Here is a 20,062-nt window from a genome sequence, read left to right as displayed (position 1 = left end):
TTCTTTCCATGACTCCTCCACCTCTAACCACTTCCCTTTCCTGGTTCCTTTCTGTCACCTCTCCAGAACCTTCCATTTTCCTTGTCTCTTCCCCTTTCTAGTTTACTTACCTTTTCCTTACCTCCACTGCGCTCCCCAGTCCCTGTATTCTCCTTTCTCCAAAGCACTTTCCTTCCAACTCTACTCCCCCAAACTCTCCATTCTCCCTGGAGCCCTCCATTCTTCTCTCCTTTCCAATGTTGAGGATAACCCTCCAGCCAAATCAAAACCCAAGCCTTCACTTGTCCATCTCTTGTGCAGGACTAATCTAGCACCAGGACTAATCTAGCACCAGTAGTCCCAACTCCCTAATTAGGAGGTTATATTATAATAATACAGAGCTGGGTGTGAGATTGCAACACTGGTTGGCCTTCAATTAAAGCATGGACCTCCTCCATCTGTCTGCATGCTTCATGGCATGCCAGTAACCAGACCAATATACGCCACTTAGCATAAGAGGCCATACCATGAGCGTATTATATATACAGAATCCTCCAAAATTCTGCTGCATGGGACAAGAACCGGTTGTCAATCAATGACAGCCCTGATCACCTGGTTGGGATGGCACACCGAGACCCAAGATGGCCTACACATTGATGGTCACTCTGATGGCTCAGTTGCCAAACACGATAGTTGGATACATAACTGATGAATTCTCTTCATTGACCTAGCCTCTTAAAAACCAGAATAGATTGGACACTGTCAAATGTTTTTCTGGACAACCTCATTGGCTTTTGATTTAATTAGAAATAAACTTGGTGTTGGCCATGTTGTTTTTGAGAAGTGAATTTAGGACAATAGGGCAAAGCTTAGTAAAAATGTATTCACAAAGAATATCCAATCTTTTACAAGGAAAATCAAAAATTTTTGCTTGCATCTAATTGGATGAATCAGATGAAGCTATGCTGACTTCGATCGTCCTAAAGCCATGGGTGGTCATGCAAGGCCGGATTTGCCCCAGGCTGCTCTGATGGTAGGGGACGGAGATCCTTTCCATTATATTTACATTTTTGACTTGACTTTGGCTGCCTTACTTGTACTTGAGTGACAGGTCCTCATTAACGTCCCGTATGAACTCGTGCCTTTCCGCCAATCGCTGGGCTCTGTTGCCTGTCAGATATAATAATACCAATCCTCATCAATTTCATTATCAATGTGCTAATTACAGCACAGCCCGAGGTGCGCATCTGTGGCGGCGTGCGGCGTGGCGCTCTATAAGGAGAAATTGATCTGTTTTCTGGTACAGCTTCAACGTTGCTGTGGCAACTGGCCGGCTCTCTTAAGTGAATTCCCGCCATGCCCCCAGCTAACTCATTATTGCCTTTTTTTTCCATAATCATTTCTGTGTCTGTCTGACTCCTGGGTAGAAAATAAATTGGTTTGCTGGAGAGACTTTTCTTTATTTTTCATTGCATCAAAGTCCTGGTTTAAAGGGCTACCAAGCCTCGAAATTTTTGGAGTTCTTGATGCAAACCGATAACATGCAATACAACCGTCTTCCAATCGTCTCTCCCATGAGCATTCAAAGCAATGCGCTTTGTCAGACTTAAGGGGGATCTGTTGGTCATTTTCATGGCCCATCCAAACCGCAGATAAAAAAGTCCAATTTTGGGTCCATCTGGGAACTAATGGTCAAGTTGTGTCCATGTCCAATCAATGTTCTCATTGGCTACTGAAACATTCACTTCTAATGGTGGGTTAGGGGGTTGGTGGGTTCATACCCAAAGTTAAGGAAGCCCAAAAAGTAGTGAAACTGGAGCAGTAAGGAGGAACTTTTGGTTCTCAAAGGCAACAATGGGCATCTTGAAATCTTCTCTTTGGGTTGAATTTTTTGAAAGTTTTGACAGTTTTAATTCAAGGATCTGAAAGTCTTTTATCCTTCTAGAAGATGTGGAATTCTGGTTTGTGGGCTTGATGCCGTCATGTAGGTGGCCCTACTACAGTTACGGGAGTCTTCCAATGGAGAATGGCTGAAAGGAGCATCGAGGGCAGTCCTTATGCTGCCGCCATCACAGTTGGCCATTCGAGTTGGACTATTTCCTGGAATCCAATGATACTACCTAGTTTTGAAAAAATGTGGAAGGGGGGTGTCAGTTTTTGGTGTGCTGGGATGTCAATATGAGTTTCTAGGGCCATAAAAAAAATCAAACAAGTCTTGGTAAGTCAGCTTTATTGGGTGTCAGTGGCAGCTTCCCAAACTGTTGAGTCCACCTGTAGGAAAAGTAAAGCAGGTGAAGTTGGTTGCACCCTTTATAACACCCCCATGCACCTGTTGGTACAGCACATGCTATAGCCTACCCCCCAGGTTGGTATTTCCAGGAGAGCAGATGGTGGATCATTCACTTTAATGCTGCCATGTAAAAATAGCTTTGGCTCTTCATACTGGACCTTGGATGTTCCATATGTATTTTGCCATCTTCTATGGATGTTTTTGGTTTTCATATTTTGGGACTTTGCCTGAACTTGTGAGGAGGTCCTTTTTCCTTTGGAGAAGACGGATACAATACTTTAGGGTATAGGAGACTCAAAGTGACCTCAAAAGTAGAGGAACCTAAACTAGCACCTTGCTCAGAAGCATTATAGCTCTGTGTCAGTGGAGAACTTTCGGAGAGGAGGTCTGCTGTACTCAAATCTCAGATTATCAGTCTTGCCCCAACAATCACTACTTATGTTGGTGAAGGTATTTACCACTTGACCACTATAGAATATGTTGGCTAAGCGTTGTCACCATGGCACAGGAAGCGATCACCAGGTGAAAACAAAAATTCCCGAAGAGGGAACGCTAATGCAGCCACTGCCTTATGCTGCAATATATGACATTTTTAGTTTTAGGAAAACCAGAAGTTCCATGAGGATTTGTGTTTAACGTCACTGGAGCCCATATATACCAGGCCTTGGTGAATAGATGAAGACCATTTCCATAGCCCCCAGTTTCTCCAGGGCCCCAGTTATTAGAATGGCAAGGGGTGCAGGGAGCTGGCATGATGTGAATTTGGAGGCCCCCATATTTGCTCTATCTAACAGAATGGCAAGGGGTGCAGGGTGTTGCATATTTTCCCACAGACCCATTTAGTCCCTGCCTCCATGAGTCAGAGATCACAAACCTATCTGAGAATTCTTCTTTTCTCCGGTGTAGCACAAAGCTGTTTTATAATCTATCTGATGAAGTGATTTCACATTTAATAACTACTTACATTCAGTCTGGAGGGGAATTAGGAAATGCAATATTTTTGCCCCCCCCCTCCCTTCGGAGTCTTTTCTCTAAGCGTTGTATAACCGTCCCGTTTCGGCCCGGAACCTGGCGCAGGTGTTAGAGGGCCAGTTAGCATGGCGCTGTGTGTGCGACTTCTCTCCTTGTCCCCATGGAGCGGGAGCCGCCTGATGCTGGCGTAAGATGGGTGACGCAATTAAACTCGATCGTCCTTTGAGCGAGGTGTCGTTACATCAACCAGTAGAAGTGGGTCACCAGGAGAGTTACAACAAAGCCCCGGCTGGGTCTGCGTTTCCCAGGCCGGTGTAATCCGAGGAGTCTGCAGTCCATCTGCACTTTTCATGCCGCAGCTGACCTCTCCCTGCAATTAGCAGGCGCTGGAAAGGCAGTAGCTTGGAAGTCCATTGGCGGTAATGTTCAGCCGTTTACCTGCCTGCGATACAATTACATGCATCAATTCTCTGTCATCTGCCTGATGAGCGGCTACGTAAACCATTGGGCAATCAGGCGTTTCTCCTCGAAGTTCATTGGCACCTTTCCGCCGAATATTGGGGCCTGCTAAATTCATATCATTGGGTATAAAATGTGCAAATAATGCAGCTTTGTAATGCATCAATAAATGCAATTAATATTATGAATAGTGCAAGGACCTTGAGTTAGTCCCTTGCAGCAGTGCTCAGTTTGGGAGAAGGAGAAGCAGCACAGTATTCTTCCACTGTGTTAAACTGACAGCATTAGGTCTAACCTGATTACTAACTTAATGTGAACCCTAATAAAGCTAATGTGAAGAATGTCCCAAGTTTAATTTTGGCTATCCATGTAAGTTTCAGATATTTTAATTTACACATTGCTACCATAACACAGGTTATCCTGCATGCATTACAAACCCAAACAGGGACACAGAAGGAGAAAAGGGTCCTATAGAGTTATTTCCATTTTTTTCATGCTGTTTTTGTTCTCCCATTGCAGTTCTCTGTGCTGGCAGAGCTGAGTAACAACCACGCCCCTCTATGACCTCACTATAAAAGGGGAGGGGCTTGTGTGTCCAGGCCTATTACTGAATGCCCTGGGTGCTGATTGGATGGCAGAGTCATCTAAAGACTCCCTGCAGGAACTGCAACTGCAGGAACACAGGAATTTATTTTATTTGTTTCTTTTTTTATTTTTGCCTCAAATTTCCTATATTTGACTGTAAATATTCCCAATTTAAAGATAAAAATCTGAAGAATAAGTCCAGTTCGGTATCAGTGGAGGCCCATAGAGGACCAGGCGTGATGGCGTGTCTTTTAAGGGGAATTGGCAGTAAATAAGCTACCATGATTAACATGTGCAGCCTACACGGGGTCAGCAGGGAGGAGGTCATGGCCGCTGCCTGTTGTGTGCAGACCGTGATTTATGGCGCATGAAGTCACCGCGCTCTTTCCGCCCTCTGCACTCCAGAATTATGGCCTGCCGTCTGCCTATACCAAGCTTCCCAGAGATGACCGAGCTCCCACAGAGTGTCCCCTTACCTGATTGGCTATAAACTTCCCCTTGAGATTCTACCGCAGAAATCGCAGAAAGTTTAATATACAAGTAAATGCATTTCTTTAATTGCAGGCAGGGCTTTGCTGTGTGACAGACCTGTGGGGATCTCAGGATGGGATGGACAGAGATACAAATCACATAGAGATTTACTATCAGGCTGTTTTGAAAGTTTAATAAAGCATCGTGGAGTGTAAATGTAACGCTCTATCATTTTATGTTTTTGCAGCAATGAGAAGCGCCGGCGAGAGCAAGAAAACAAATACCTGGAGGAACTGGCTGAGCTTCTCTCGGCAAATATCGGAGATATAGACAGCTTTAGTGGCAAAACGGACAAATGCAAAATCCTAATCAAGAGGATGGACCAGATCCAGCAGCTGAAGAAGAAGAAACAGGGTGAGTGAGTCAATGGGAGCTGGGGGGTGTCTGGGGTGTTTAAATGTCAGGCAGCCATATTTACATGGAGCCAAAAGTCATGGCCCTGCAGCCTATCCAATCACTAGAGACCAGTGACATCACTGAGAATGCAGCCTATCCAATCACTAGAGACCAGTGACATCACTGAGAATGCAGCCTATCCAATAGCTAGAGACTGGTGACATCACTGACACTGTAGCCTATCCATTCATCTGACATCACTAGAATTGATGTGTTTTGGCCATGAATTTGTACAATATGAAGGCAGCCAATGTGATATTTGTAACTTTTTTGTTTCTGTGAAGGAAACCTTGGGTCACATTTGGGATGTATTGTCTTCTGGCTCTTACAATGTGCTGATTATAGTGAAATGATATCCTTGATATGAAATATGTGGATGGCATTGTAGGGAGGTCAGAGTGCTCATCCCCTCCATCATTGGGAAGTGATATTCTGTAGCCAGCCCCGGGTGGCAATATGGAGGAATTCCGTTGGATTTGTGGAGGCAGAATGAGTCTTGTTATCTTGTCATTGATTGTAGGGCTGAGCTGACTGTTGCAAGGCGATGGTACCGTGTGATAATATTGATGAATATTAATAATGGGCTGCCAAAGGTGAAGCCAAAACATTTCTATGTCTGATAGACCAAAAAAATTTGGAAAGTGCCCAAAAAAAATCTGATATGTTTTCCACTTTACTCAAAAGTGATTTCAGTTATTGGTAAAATAATGGGCTGGATCATCTACTTATTCCCTATTTCTCCCCAGTGATGCCCAGCTACGTTTGTGTTACCATACACCTTGGAGTTTTGGAAGTTCTTGTGCAACTTTGGATGTTCCCACTATACCTATTGCTTGCCCTATACACGGCAAATCCAACTGAAAGTGAGACACCATCATTGAGGTCTCATTCTTGGTTGGAATGACTATGACCATGGCCTATGAAAATCCAACCCAATGAATCAGACCTCATTGGCCATGACCTTCACATGGAGGTCTCACTTTTTCGGTTGGATTTGCCTTGTGAAGATCATATCAAATCCATCTAAAAGAGTGAGGCCTCCATGTGAAGGTCATGGTGGACTCATTCTTGGTTGGATTGGTCATGACTTTCACATGGAGGTCTCACTCTTTTGGATGGATATGCCATGTGGGGATCATGGCCAATCCAAACAAATGAGTTAGTCCTCTATGTGGAGGCCATGGCAAATGTAACATAATGAGTGAGACCTCCATGTGAAGGTCCTGGTAAATCTTACCAAAACTGACCCTTACCCAGTCTACTGATTTCCACCAGTTGGAGATGTCCCCTTTATTCCCGATATGTTTTGGCACTGTGCGGTGCCGTCATTGGCCGTCTCGTGATGTGTAAATGCAGACAAGGTATTCTGCAGATGTGAGATTGAATGGAGCAGAACATCTGGGGTTAGACTTGGCACAGTTGCATGGAGTGAAGCTGGCGTGATGCACCAGGAAGGATTAAATTACTGACTGGTTAGCGTAGAAGTGCGCGGTGCTGTTCCTGTTTTCTCTGTTTGCTTTTCCTCTCTCTGTGAGCTTCTGTTGGCTGCCAGGCTGGATTATTTTATTAATGAGAGGCAGCGAGGGTGAGATGGTATTCTATACACAAGGTGAAGCTTTTCCATGCCTGTGATGCCCGGCCCCGAAAAAATTCTATTATGAAAAGTCTCCACAGCTGGCCTGCTCTTGGCCATCGTCCATCCTTCCAAATAAAGTAATTGCTCTCGGTCCCTTGACATCAGGATCTGGCCGGAGGGCCGCAACATGGCCGACTCCTGACCTTCTGCTGCATCTGTGCCTGCATATGGAGGAGTTTTAATGGTGTCACCAAAGCACACACCTTGCAGGTGAGGGTCTGAAAAGGCCACTCCAGTCATTGCATTTAGTGAGCACATCACCCGCCCACTGAGTGGCCCTAATTAGCCCTAATTTTTTAAATCTGAGCTGGAAAAATTCAGACTGAGCATTGCATTGTTCCAAAATGCCCTCTTTGCTGTGAAACTGGTGCATTATTTGGTAGATCGAACCCTAATTCTAGAAACTCTCTGCTCTATCCATTCACACCTGTGCCACGTTCTTATTTTGGACTCGAGCCTCTCGCTGGGGGTTATTTGTGTCCAGGTTACTCCAGACACTCGTAAGGAATCTCTCCTATTCTTCTGGTATGAATGGACAGGGATTATACTGTATTCATTTGTACTATGAGCCGTTCTCCCTTTTTTTGCCAGTTCTCCGAGGCAGGAAGAGCCGCATGAGGTTGTGTAGCAATCTGCAGCTTACGCTCCAGCTGGGAAAAGGGCCCAAATAGAGGAGCAGCCAGGCATTGTTCAACGGCAATAGAGAGTAGCCAGCCGCAAGATCTTGTGCCACCGAGCTTTCCCTTAACTATGACATCAGCATCATTTAAACTTCAAAGAAATTGGCCTCATTCTCCATTGAATGTACAGTAACCTCCAAAGGTCATCCTTTCTTAAGGGGTCGTTCAAGTTTTTGGTAAAGGCTGGAGCATTAATTCTTTCACCAATGCTTTGTTCTCTTTAGGACTATTCTGGTTGGGATTGGGTCTTAAGATTTTCATTATGAGCAGTTCCCACCCATTCCTTGTATATATTTTATATACTACAGAACATCATAGAAGGAGCTGTAACACCCAAAGATGGTTGGGAACAACCACAACTCTCCCATTAAGATGGTCACAGGGTTGAGAATTATGGTTCAAGACACAACTAAGAAGCCATGTGTTAACTAAGCCCACCCAGGTCTATTTATAATTACATTTTGTGTGTGGTGGACTGACTCCTAAAGGTAACAGAAGGAACTGGGACAAGCAAAGGTGGGTGGGAAAAAGTTGAGAATTATGGGTAGAAGATCTTGCTGTTGGCAAGTCCAAGGGACACCTAGGAAGCCATAGACTGACTAGGCCCACCAGGATCTATGTATAACTAAATTATTAATTTTAGATGGACTGACCCTTTAAATGTAGTTGGAGGGTCTCGGACACGTAAAAGTGGGTGGGAACAACCAAAACTCATGGGTTTGGACAGGAACAGGAGTTGAGAATTATGGGCAGAAGACTTCATTGTTGGCATGTCCACGGCACACCTAAGGAGCTAGGGGTTGACATAGACCACCAGAGTCCATCTATACCCAATATGGTGGACTGACCCTTTAAATGATACTTGGTATGGGATACAGATTTCTTAGATGATGTTAAGAACATTGGCCTGTTGGACCATAAATGTGAAGGACAGGTTTTTTGTGAAGGTGATGAAGATGGTGGGTTGAGTATTAACACTGCAATAAAGTGTTAAATGGGGCTATTGGGCTTCTTGTGTGCTTGAGAAACCTTACCGAGATGTATAGAGGCACATGGTTTCATTTCTGAGGCCAGGTTGGCATATATAATAGGCATACTATTGCATATTGTATTATTAAAATGCTCTACAAGTCCAAGACTCACATTTACTGTACCTCCATTGGCTCACCACCCAACCCCAATCTCTGAACAAGGCTTTATGTGAGATTCCAGCCAACCTTTGACTGTGGGACTCCAGAGGTTTCTTTAGATTTATCAAAGCTCCCCAAGACTGGAGACATGGGGGAACCTGGGTAATCCAGCAAACCTTGACTAGAACCAAAAAAAGTTTTAACAAACAGCAATTATTTTAGGAAAACCAATTCATGTTTGGTGGCTCACCCAGGTTCTCCCATAATAGTCTATCTTCTCCAGTCTTGGAGAGCTTTAATAAATCAGACCCATTGTATTATCATTCGCTTTAGCCTATACAGTATATGGAAGCGGCATTGTAATGTGCAATTGATTCTGTGGATCTTGTAGTGGGAGGTTGCCCGCAAAGCATCATTACTGCCCCGACAGATGCTGGGTGAAGCTGTGTGAATTTGGATGCCTTTGATGATCTAAAACTAAGCAAAGAACAGCAGATTTGCTGACATTGCCAACCCCTTTTCTAAAAATGCAAGTCCCTTGATTGTCTGTCATGCCGGTCCCCTGAGTATCTAATGAGAGTCTGCCTGGGAGCCAAATTCGCTTTTGAAGTTGGAACACCCAACCTGAACGCTTATCCAAGTCCGTAACTCAAGCAGTAAAGCGGTGGCTCCGGGCCACAAGGAACTTCTATGGGAAACACAGCAGATAGTATCATCCACTGAATCCGTCTGCAAAGAGACCCTGTCATAGAACAAAAGCTTGGAGATGGCTTGCCTGTAAAAAAAAAACTAATGCTTTCACCCAGGAATCACACAATTTTAATCCAGCATTTTGCAGTTGAATTGTGAATGAATCCACAGGTGAATCATTTCTTGGTGTCTGTAACAGCAACATGCAGTTTTAGGCAAATCATTATGGATTTGTTGCAAAGTTTTTGCCAGTAAAAGCAATTCCTATTTCAGACTGACATTAAGCACCATATACAGTTTGCCATGTGTAGTCCTTTAGTTGGTCATCGGGCCGTTTGAGCCTCTTGCAGACATGCAGGCAGCCCAATGGCCAACTGAAGGGGAGCACATGGCAGGCTTACCGCCTTTCTGCTAATTGCATGCTGATGGATTAGCATCGTCATCTTAAAAAAAGGGAAACAATGGTAGGAAACTTTGCAACAAATTCACAAAAAATATATATTTTCCTAATGCAATAAAAAGTTCCTAAAAAACAGATTGTGGGTTCACATTGTCCTACAGCCTGCACAAAAATGGAAAACCATATCTAAAATTCTAGTTACCCTCTAAACCCTGTGGTGCATTCTGCTGGACTCTGTCCCTTCTGTTTCTGAGCTCAGCGGGGGAGTGGACATCAGACACGCCCCTGCATAGTGCTCCAATTAAATGCTGTTCTGATTGGTGCATTTTGTTGGGAGGAGTGTCCCAGAGTCCCGGAGACTTCTTGCAGCTGAGAGCAACTGTCAAACTCTCCAGCCTGCCTATTTAACCGTTGCATCTATATTTGTCATGTAAAAATAAACAGAAGATAAAATAGGTAATAAATACGCCGGCTTTAAAAATCCCAACCTAAAAAAAGCCTGTAAATAAAACCTCATTGGTTTGTCCAGCTTTTTTTTTTCCTTTCTCCTTCTTGGCAAAGGCGTCGCGCGTCCTCATTGACTGACGTCTCTGCTACTGTACAATCCGGGCGCTATTAATGTTTATCTTCGGAGGAGCACAAGCCAAAGAACAGGAAGGAACAATGTCAGCCGGCTTAGCGGGCTCCATGTGAACCTCTCGCAGCGGGGCCGAGCTTCTGTTATTTAAAGTATGAAGCTAATGCTTTTAGGGAGAGGAGGGCCAACCTTGGTCAGCTTCCAGCGCGAGTAATGTACAGTTGGCAGGCGACGGCTCCCGCGTGGACGTATCCTGCCATTCGCTTGCCAAGGCGAGGGAGCAGGAGCCAGAGGGGAGGGCCGGATGGCTAATTTTCTCTCGGACTCCCGTGTCTAGTTGAGTTTGCTCTTTGAGGCGGTGGCAGGGGCTGCGTGCTGCTTTTCAGCGCTTCAAGCTGACTTTCCTTCTGCCAAGGAAAGAGCAAGAAAAGAGCAAGTGTTTAGTGCCAGTCTGCCGGTGAAGGCAGAGGGGGCCGTCCGGTGATGGGGACCTCAGATGGCCTTTGCCTTCAGGACAAGCTATAGAACCTCACATAATAAAGGGGGTCATTTTCAGATTTTCAGATGACCCCCTTTATTATGTGAGGGAGTCCAAAGGGGAAATTATGACCTTTAAATAAAATGTAAAGGTTTCTCCAAGTAATGAGAGATTTCATCTCATACTGGAATTGATTCGGTGCACCAGGCTATATTGCATTTTGGGTGTCTGTGGGAATTTTCCCCCAATGGTGAGGTCAGGTACTAATATTGGTCAGGGCTCTGTGCAGGACACTGGGGTTCCCCACACCAAACTGGTGACCCCATGTCTTTATGGAGCTGGCTTTGTACCCTGGGGAACTGAAAAGGGTCTTTACCAAACTGTGACCACTGGGCTGGAAGAACGCAATTGTCTTTGTCTAGTGGAGGATCACTAGGACCCTTCACTTGGGACACCTAAACTCAATATTTCTGCAGTGTTGTCAACATACTGTTGGCAGTATAGCGATAGCTACACATTGTAAAGTTTGAGGTTGCATGGCAGTGAATCATGTGACTAGAAATGTAGGCAGAAGTTGGGCTATGAACTGAAAGATCTGAGCATCTATAATGATTGTCCATTGGGTAATTTGTGCCCCACATCAAGCTGAAGGCGGCTGGTGGAAATGCATATATGCCAGATATAGTGCACAGTGCTGCTTCTAACACTTCTATTTTCTATATAGTGCACAAAGCACTCTTATCCTGTATGCTGGATATATTGCACAGTGCCGCTTCTCTTATCCTGTAGGCTGGATATATTGCACAGTGCCGCTTCTTATATCCTGTAGGGTTATTGCAGTGCCTAATGCCACTTCTTTTATCCTGTATGCTAGATACATTGCACAGTGCTGCTTCTCTTATCCTGTAGGCTGGATACAGTGCTGCTTCTCCTATCATGTAGGCACAGTGCCACTTCTCTTGTTTGGTATACTGAATACAGTGCACAGTGCCACTTCTGTTGTTGGGTATGCTAAATAAAGTCCCAATGCCATTTATTGGCCTGCAATTCCCTTTTAATGATCCTCCACCATAAATCAACATTTGTAGGTCTGCTGCTCCTTTAATAATTAGGAATGCAACAGGTTTTGGCAAGTGATTCCGATTGGCCGAAATCCAGCAGGAACATAATTTTGCGGCTTTCTTATTGGCCAAGCCATAACATGTTTGAGTAAAACCCGGGGCGGATTTTTTTTCTCTTCCACGAGGAAGCAGAAATTCCAGGAGCAGTTGGCTTTTGTAAAAATCATAATACAATAGTTACAGGATGTTTTCCCTAGGAATCGGCAACTTGCCACCGAAGCGGTGACCGTTCCAACAACAGGTCTATGTTTAAAGTGTTTGGTGAGACGTCCCGCTGAGCCAATAATAGGCTCTGTATTAATTCCAGGTTTTACATAAATCACAAAGCAATCACAAAGTCATTTTGGCGGCCAAGATACACCACGCTATCTTCGGAGCACTAGGCCAATGGGAACATAACACCAAATCATGTTACATAACACACGCAAGCCAATTTAGTAATAAACTCCACGTTTACAGAGGCCAGGACCGCTTCCTCGTACTGATATCTGATTACATGTTGGCCAGGGACCCCGTGTATGACATTCACTCATGGGAAAAAGTAAGTACACCCCACTGGGATTGACGACATATCTGAACAGGTAAACAATATTTAGGTAGAGCCTACCGATCAAAGAAAAGGTAACATAATTATCACTGACCTTTTCAGTTACTTATTTAGCAAAAGGTGTAATGTGAAAAAAGTAAGTACACCCCTGGCTTATTGCCCCATTTACAACTAATCAATGCAAAATCCCTTCAGTTCCAAAATGTTTCATTGAAAGGACTGCCTCTTTCAAATCCTCCACCACCATGTTGGTGCAACAGTCCTATTTCAACAGGAGTCCAGTCATGGATTTGGCTTGGCCAGGCTATAGTAATTATTTATTTTTTACCCTTCTTTATATGGGTGGCTGCGGTTAATATTATTGGGCGGATGGTTCCCTCAATGATGCTCCTAATTATTTAAATAGTAAGCGCTTGCCCCAGGGGTAATTCTCTTTAGCAGAGATCTGTAATACCTTCCATTGGTGGTTAGTTTGGTTCTTCCTTATATATAGTTGGTGGCCAATATAGTTGGTGGTGGTCAGCGTGTATGCTATTACACTGGTATTCGGCATAGCACCCAATACATTGGTTGTCATTGTAGTGGTTTCTTACAGTAGTGGTTTCCCATCAGGGTGGTGTTTAATGTAGTGTCCCCTTACTTTGGTGGACAGCAACTATTTTTACATTGATATTCAGTTCTCCATTGCACTGGTGGTCATGACAGTGCTTTCTTAGAGTGGTGGTCAGCATTGTGCCCCCTTTTACTGGTAGTCAGCATGGTACCCCATCACACTGTTGGTCAGCATGGTGCCCATCACATTGGTGGTCAGCATGGTGCCCATCACACTGTTGGTCAGTATGGTACCCCATCACACTGTTGATCAGCATGGTACCCCATCACACTGTTGATCAGCATGGTGCCCCGTCACACTGTTGGTCGGCATGGTGCCCCATCACATTGGTGGTCAGCATGGTGCCCATCACACTGTTGATCAGTATGGTACCCTATCACACTGTTGATCAGCATGGTGCCCATCACACTGTTGATCAGCATGGTGCCCATCACACTGTTGATCAGCATGGTACCCCATCACACTGTTGGTCAGCATGGTGCCCCGCATGGTGCCCCGTCACACTGTTGGTCGGCATGGTGCCCCGTCACACTGTTGGTCGGCATGGTGCCCCATGATACTGATGGTCGGCATGGTGCCCCATGACACTGATGGTTGGCATGCTGCCCCATGACACTGATGGTTGGCATGCTACCCTATGACACTGGTGGTCGGCATGGTGCCCCATGACACTGATGGTTGGCATGCTACACTATGACACTGGTGGTCGGCATGGTGCCCCATTACATTTGCCAGTGCCCCTTTATCATTGTAGTCAGGGTAAAAGTGGACTATTTGCTATTAGTGGAATCAGAACCACCCCTTAGACTGGTGGTCTTTAGATTCCTATTACGTTATTGGGTAAATTGCTCCTTAGAGTGTTTCTCTTTCATTGGTGGTCACAGGAAACAATATCGTTCTTTACAAATTGCTAAAAATTGGTGTCACTGGTATTACTTCTCCTGAACCCTAACTCAGAAAGGCCATTGGAAAGGCACTGGGAAAAATCTGGGGCAACAATTTCCCAAGGATGAGTATTTCAGCCCTGGCATTGCTCTTAGTCATCTGATATGTTAACATTAAAATGACCTTTGACCAGGAGGTGGCTGCTTTTCCCTTCATCAGACCATTTTTGCACCTCTCTGATTTTGGTTTTACTTTGAACTTTTCCAACTTAGAGCTCAGCTTTGCCCCCATAAAGTGAGACACCTCTGCCATTTCTTCCCCTGTCCACTGGGAGCGCTCTCTGTAATGTGCTCTGTCTCTGTTGTGGGTTGTTGGTGGACTGGGCTTAGCTACAGCGGCCAGGGCTGATACCAAAAGTCAAGTTTGTGAGCAAATAACAAATCCAAGATCTGAGTTACACACAGAAGAGTCTTTTCCAGCTAAGACAGGTGAAGTCGGGCAACATGCATACCTGCTCTTCCAAAAGATTTCTATTTAAAAGCTTTTACTGGCAGGCAGTACCAATTATAACTTCAGAACACTTTCACTTTTTTACTAACAAAGTCTTCTAAAGTGCCTGGGTGTAAAGTGCTTTCTGTGGATCATAAAAGCTCCGAAATGCCTTGAACACGTAATGAAAGCCTGCACTGACCGCCTCTATGGATTCCACATTGAGTGCCATGCTTTGCATTTAATAAGATGTTATGCAGCTTGGTGTGAAATGGTTGTTGGTGAATATTGCTGCCACGCTGTGACCTTCAACTTTCAGGACCATGCTGCAGTAAGGCCAATTGTTCCGTGTCTCGGAACTACAGAGAAGCTTCACGACTACAGGAAAGTTAACTAAAGGCCAAACCAACTAAGCTTTACCCATGCAGGTGGCCATTACAGAGCTAATTTGGCTTTATTATACAGCTCACACTTGTTTTGTCATCACTGTATTTAACTAAAGACAACACCAATTTCGGGAATCTTATTCTTTTTGGCAGCACTGCAGTTCTGCTGAGTAGCCATACAAACCTCGGCCATGGGTGCCATGCTTATTCCAGATCTCGTTGGCTTTTGCTTGTCAATGCAGTGAAAATGGGTCAGGCCACCCTACTGATCACCATTGGTTCAAAGCAAATAAAACAGGCAAGATGCCCTTTGGGATTACTTCCTCTTGCTTGTTTCACCCCTTGGATGATAAAGTTAGCACTGGAGCTTGGCTTTGGTGACACCACTGATGAATGGTCTTGAGGGGTTAGAAGGAGACCTCTGTGAGTTTGTTCTCCTCAGTTGACCAAAGGGGGGTATATAGGGAAGGCCATATACCTTCTGATTGACCCAAAAAATAAAACCTGCCCATGCTTGCCAAGCATATGCAAGGCGTAATGCTTGTTTTTCTATGGGATGGCTATAATGGAGAGTGATAGTTGGCTTAATCTATGGTCCTACAACAGCTACCACTTCAGTCTTTTTCACTCCTGCCCATGTACAATGTAGAACTATAGTTGGCACATTGTACATGATGGCATGAGCAAAAGGGGTGGTATTAGCAGAGAAAAAGAGCAGATCAGGGGACTGGTAAGAAAGAAGCCTGCAGGAATATGGTAAGAATATTAGGGTATTGGTCACCCCTCCTAAAACAACGAACAGTATATCCTATATATGCTGGCAAAAGAAAGATTTTAAGTTTTTTGTGCCAGCTTGAAATTGGGCATGCTGCTTTGCCCTGCAAATGCCATGATGGAGTCAGTCGGTGTCCTGTGGTGTCCAAACCCAAAAACCACCGCCATTGTGACTGACACAATGCAGAAAATGCTAATTTTGGTTCTTAGAAATAGAAATCTCCTTTCCCTGCTGGGTCATGACTTTCTGTCCAGGCGGCATGGCTACTAATATTCTTTCACTTGTGTATAATTGTTAAATCCATTTTTTGTTTTTCGTAACATTGGCCTCCTCTTACCTGCCCATTTATGATTCAGATGATGAGTTCCTTTTATTGCGCACGAGCTGTCAGGATCCATTTATTTTTGGACAACACCTAACTCCTCATTTCCCGCCGTCACCTCCCCCTTCTTCTACTTCTGAGAATCCGCTATATGCCTCTGACCATTCTTTGAAGCACGATTATTCCTCGAATACAAAAACGTAACCACCGTAATTTTACCCCTGTCAAACGACTGCAAAATACCACATTCCTTTTTTATTTTCTTGTCGGCCCTCAGCATCCGGAGAGCGAAGCACAAAGCTAATAATTTCAGCTGTTAAACTGCTGACTTTTACCTGCGCCGATGTGTCTGGCAGGCTGTCATTAAAAGCTCTTTCATAAAGGACACGGCCTCGTCACATGGAAGGTCCAAAAATAAAAAACTCACCGTCGTGCAGACAGGTGACAGACAGAAAACAGCAAATGATGGTGAGTGTCCAAAAAGCGTAAAGAATTGGACAGCTGATTCCGATATCAACGGAAGCCATAAAGATCTGAATTGTGATGCTTGGAAAGCAAATGTTGGCCAAAACCAATGATGGAAGGTCAATTCAAATATGAAATTTTGATGTGTATAGACCTTTAAAAGACCTAAAGCGAGGTAATAAAATAAGGTTAGACCTTCCCCCATTACTTCACCTCCCAACTGGCCCATAAGTATGCGGGACGGCTTTATCGACCAACAGTAGAGCGCACAAGTGGGGAGCCTAGAGTGGGCGACCATTGAGTAACCGGGTTGACTGTCAAGGTTAGACACTTGTAGAAAACTCCAGATGCCTAATTTTATTAATTAGCCCTCTTGGCTATCTTTTTCTACCAATGCCTTGCAGTAAAATGCAATAAATGTGTTTTTCTGGAATCCATTTTTGGGCTTGGGTTTGCTGGATAAAAAATGTTTTTTAGGACTCAAAATGAAAAGTTTGCCCTAACACAATACATGGTCATAATGGTCATTTATGATCATGAAATAATGAGCTTTGTGAAGTATGGTAAAGTAATAATGCACCAAGATGGGGTGAGGGAGGCCCTAAAATTGTTCTTTATTTGTATCATTTGATAAACAATTTATAAACTTTGGCATCAGATTGGAAAGAAGGTGCAAAAGGTGCATCAAAATGTTCTTTCTGACACCTTTTTGCATGTACTAAAGTGCCCCTTAAGCCATCCAACCAATCGGAGCCACGGAGCCATGTGTTACAAGGAGATCTTACAATTATTGTGCGGCACACCTGGTTCCAAATTCCTCCCCATCCGCCGGTTTCCAATACATTCCACCCAATGTACAGAGGAGACTTCTGTTTCATGGCCTACTCTATATTTGCACGTAAAAGTACCCCGTGGCTGCATTATTAGAGAAAGTCATGGGGGTCACGTTACACTGATTTATTATGTAAAGGAAACTTCAGACAAGAAGCCAAAGCAGTGGGCTGAAATTAGCCCCGGACTTTATACAAGTCTTGGATACTCAAATGGAGAGATATCTGTGCCATTTGCACCTACTTCTTGACTCTGCTTAGGTCCACATGGAGATCTCTATAATATAAAATGTGAAAAAATTATTGCAGAGAAGGTGGAAACCCCTTATATTAGGCACAGCTGGTATATGGACCTTGGTGCAGGGTTGGTGGGAACTCCTCATATTGGGCACACATCAGGTGCACAGACCCAGAAATTGGGCACTGGGATGGTGGGAACCCCATTTATGGGCACAACGGGTATGCAAAGCCAGGAACTTCATGCAGAGATCTTAGCAACAGAGTGAGAGTTTTCGACTGTTGATGGGGTTCGACTTTCCACCATCTTGAAATATGGATTTTAGAATGAAGTTGGGTTTGAAATTGGTCAGCTGGGATCAACACAGAAATTCTTTCCCAGCTAAAACACTAATTTATAGGTTTTTATAAGTTCCCACATGACTACAGGCTTAAAAAATATGCAACATGTCCTCGTGCCTCGTTGGAAAATCACAACACCTGCTTGTTTTTGGTTTTGGCAGGTACCTCATCCCCCCACCTCTAGGGATTTCTAACTATTTACTCTTATGAGCTTTTAATGAGGATTCACCCCGCTCTCATTAAACCTATCTTGATAAACCATCAGCCCGGGCTTTAGGCTCTCCTGGGAAAACCGATCCTGCCACATGGATGTGTTCATTGAATAGATTTCTTATGAATGATGCATTCTCGCCTGACAATACTAAATGCGCCGCATTCATATGATCTTACTCAGAGGTAAGCGTAAGTGGCAGATAGGTCTCCAAGAATGGACGATGGAGCCATTTTTATTGAGGGCTCAGTAATTGTGATGCTTTTACAGTAGAGATCGCCAGCGTCTGCTTGTGGAAATTAGCCTTTTGATACGCTTTGGGGAAAGTTCTCAGGTGGCATTTGCACGTCCTGGCACCATCCTTTTGTTGTGCCGCACTGGTGCTCTATGGCAACTTTGTGGCATCAGTCAATTTTCAACATGTGTCTTGCCACAGAGTTACATAGGATATAAAAGTTCTCACATTAACTCTGGATGTTCAAGGCATGCCCACTCTGCCAAGACCCCTTACACAAGGATCATCATTTGCCCAAATTTAAAAGAATGCAATGCAATTTAGTAAGTCAATTCAGATCTAAATGTCAATTCAATGATCTACACTCCAGCCCAACTAATAAACATGCAGTTGGTTTGATAAACCACTCTCCCCCATCACCATAAATTGGCCATGCTAAGCTTTCAAAAGTGCCTTCTGCTCCGCTTAAATTGCCCAATGCTGAATTACGTGCTCGTTGCATCACCCAAGTTACACTTACTCCACATATTCCCCCTGGAGGTTGATGTATTGTTGCCATCTTTGTGGCAACGTCCATGCTGCCCGATGAAACCAATCATCCGTAGCTGGTTGGCACCCATTTTATGACCACCAGGGCATTGTTGTCTGGTAATCTTGGACCACGTTGAGGCTTCTTCAAGGTGTCCAAGACAAAATACTCATTAGAATGGTGTGGCAGTAAGTGAACCCCAAGTGGCTTGTATGGTCAAGGGTGCCATGTTTTTGTAAACATTTTCCATACATTTGGTGTCGTAGGAAGTCATAGTATTGATCTTTGTTGATGGGCATCACACACAACCACCAAGCACCTATAAATATTCTCAGCGGTATCACCCTCCATCCGCGGGAATCATCTGGTCCACCACTTTCCCTAATAACCAACTTCTATGTTTTGTCGGCCATTGCACTGAGCTTGGAACCAATATGGCGCTGTAGTTGGTTCATTGCTTATTGCGTTGGCACTGCTCAATTGGTAAACCACCCTCAATATCTAACCTTCAATACAACAACTTATATTTCTCTGGGTATATTGGTCCTGCACATGTTTATGAATTTCAGAGTTCTTCTCTAAGCAATACAATTATTACATTAGGGTTGATTAGCCAGGATTAGTAATAAAAAAATGGCATTTGTTTGTTCAGATTTGTGAGATGAGATCAGTCTAAAATAACAAGTGTCGGGATTGTGCCAAGCTAGGGTTTAATAAGTGGGAAGAAAAAGTTTGTGTTACGATCATATGAGGACACAGAGTTTTATGTAAACTCACTTGATCGATTGGAGATAAACTGCTTGGGACAATTTAAAGTGAACCGGCCATTAACATGACAGATCTGCATGGATAAATTCCAGATGTGTCACGATATGAGACTACTCTATCAGATCTGTATAGATCTGAGACTGTCATCTGTCTGCTGCATGAAGGAGGAAGCATTTCCTCAGTCTTCTCTCTCCCTGTGATCACTCTGTAACATAATATTAAGGTGGTTCTTCTAGTGATCACTAAAGGAAGAGGGCGGTACACCACCAATATAAAAAAGAGGGTATATCTTTACTGTCTACCAATGGTCCTTTTCTACTGACCAGCCTTAGAAGAGGTTCCTACTTCCACTGTCCACCAATGGAAATGGGGTCCTGTTTTACTGGCCAGTAGATGGGCCTTCTACTTCCATTGTACTTCAGTTTATGTTGGTCTTTCTTTTACGAACCATTAATATAAGGGGGTCTTCTCTCAGCGATTCCTAATAGTTTTCTCAGTAATCTC

General features: G+C 44.1%; 1 protein-coding gene across 8 annotated transcripts in view; it reads left to right on the top strand.

Moving 5' to 3' along the window:
- The window catches only part of NCOA1 (nuclear receptor coactivator 1), a 121,797-nt gene that overhangs the window by 28,467 nt on the left and 73,268 nt on the right, over positions 1 to 20,062 (top strand). For all 8 annotated transcript variants that reach the window (XR_011920190.1, XM_072407218.1, XM_072407215.1 and 5 more), the window contains exon 3: positions 5,004 to 5,170. Coding sequence is in view for 7 of the 8 variants with exons in the window: in XM_072407218.1 (XP_072263319.1) it covers positions 5,004 to 5,170 (167 nt within the window). In the remaining variant the exon portion in view is untranslated. The remainder of the gene's footprint in view (positions 1 to 5,003; positions 5,171 to 20,062) is intronic.

This window comes from Pyxicephalus adspersus, chromosome 4 (assembly GCF_032062135.1).
Source record: "Pyxicephalus adspersus chromosome 4, UCB_Pads_2.0, whole genome shotgun sequence".
Taxonomy (NCBI): domain Eukaryota; kingdom Metazoa; phylum Chordata; class Amphibia; order Anura; family Pyxicephalidae; genus Pyxicephalus; species Pyxicephalus adspersus.
The sequence above is the reverse complement of the archived record's forward strand: the minus strand, read 5'-3'. Positions and strand labels throughout refer to the sequence as shown.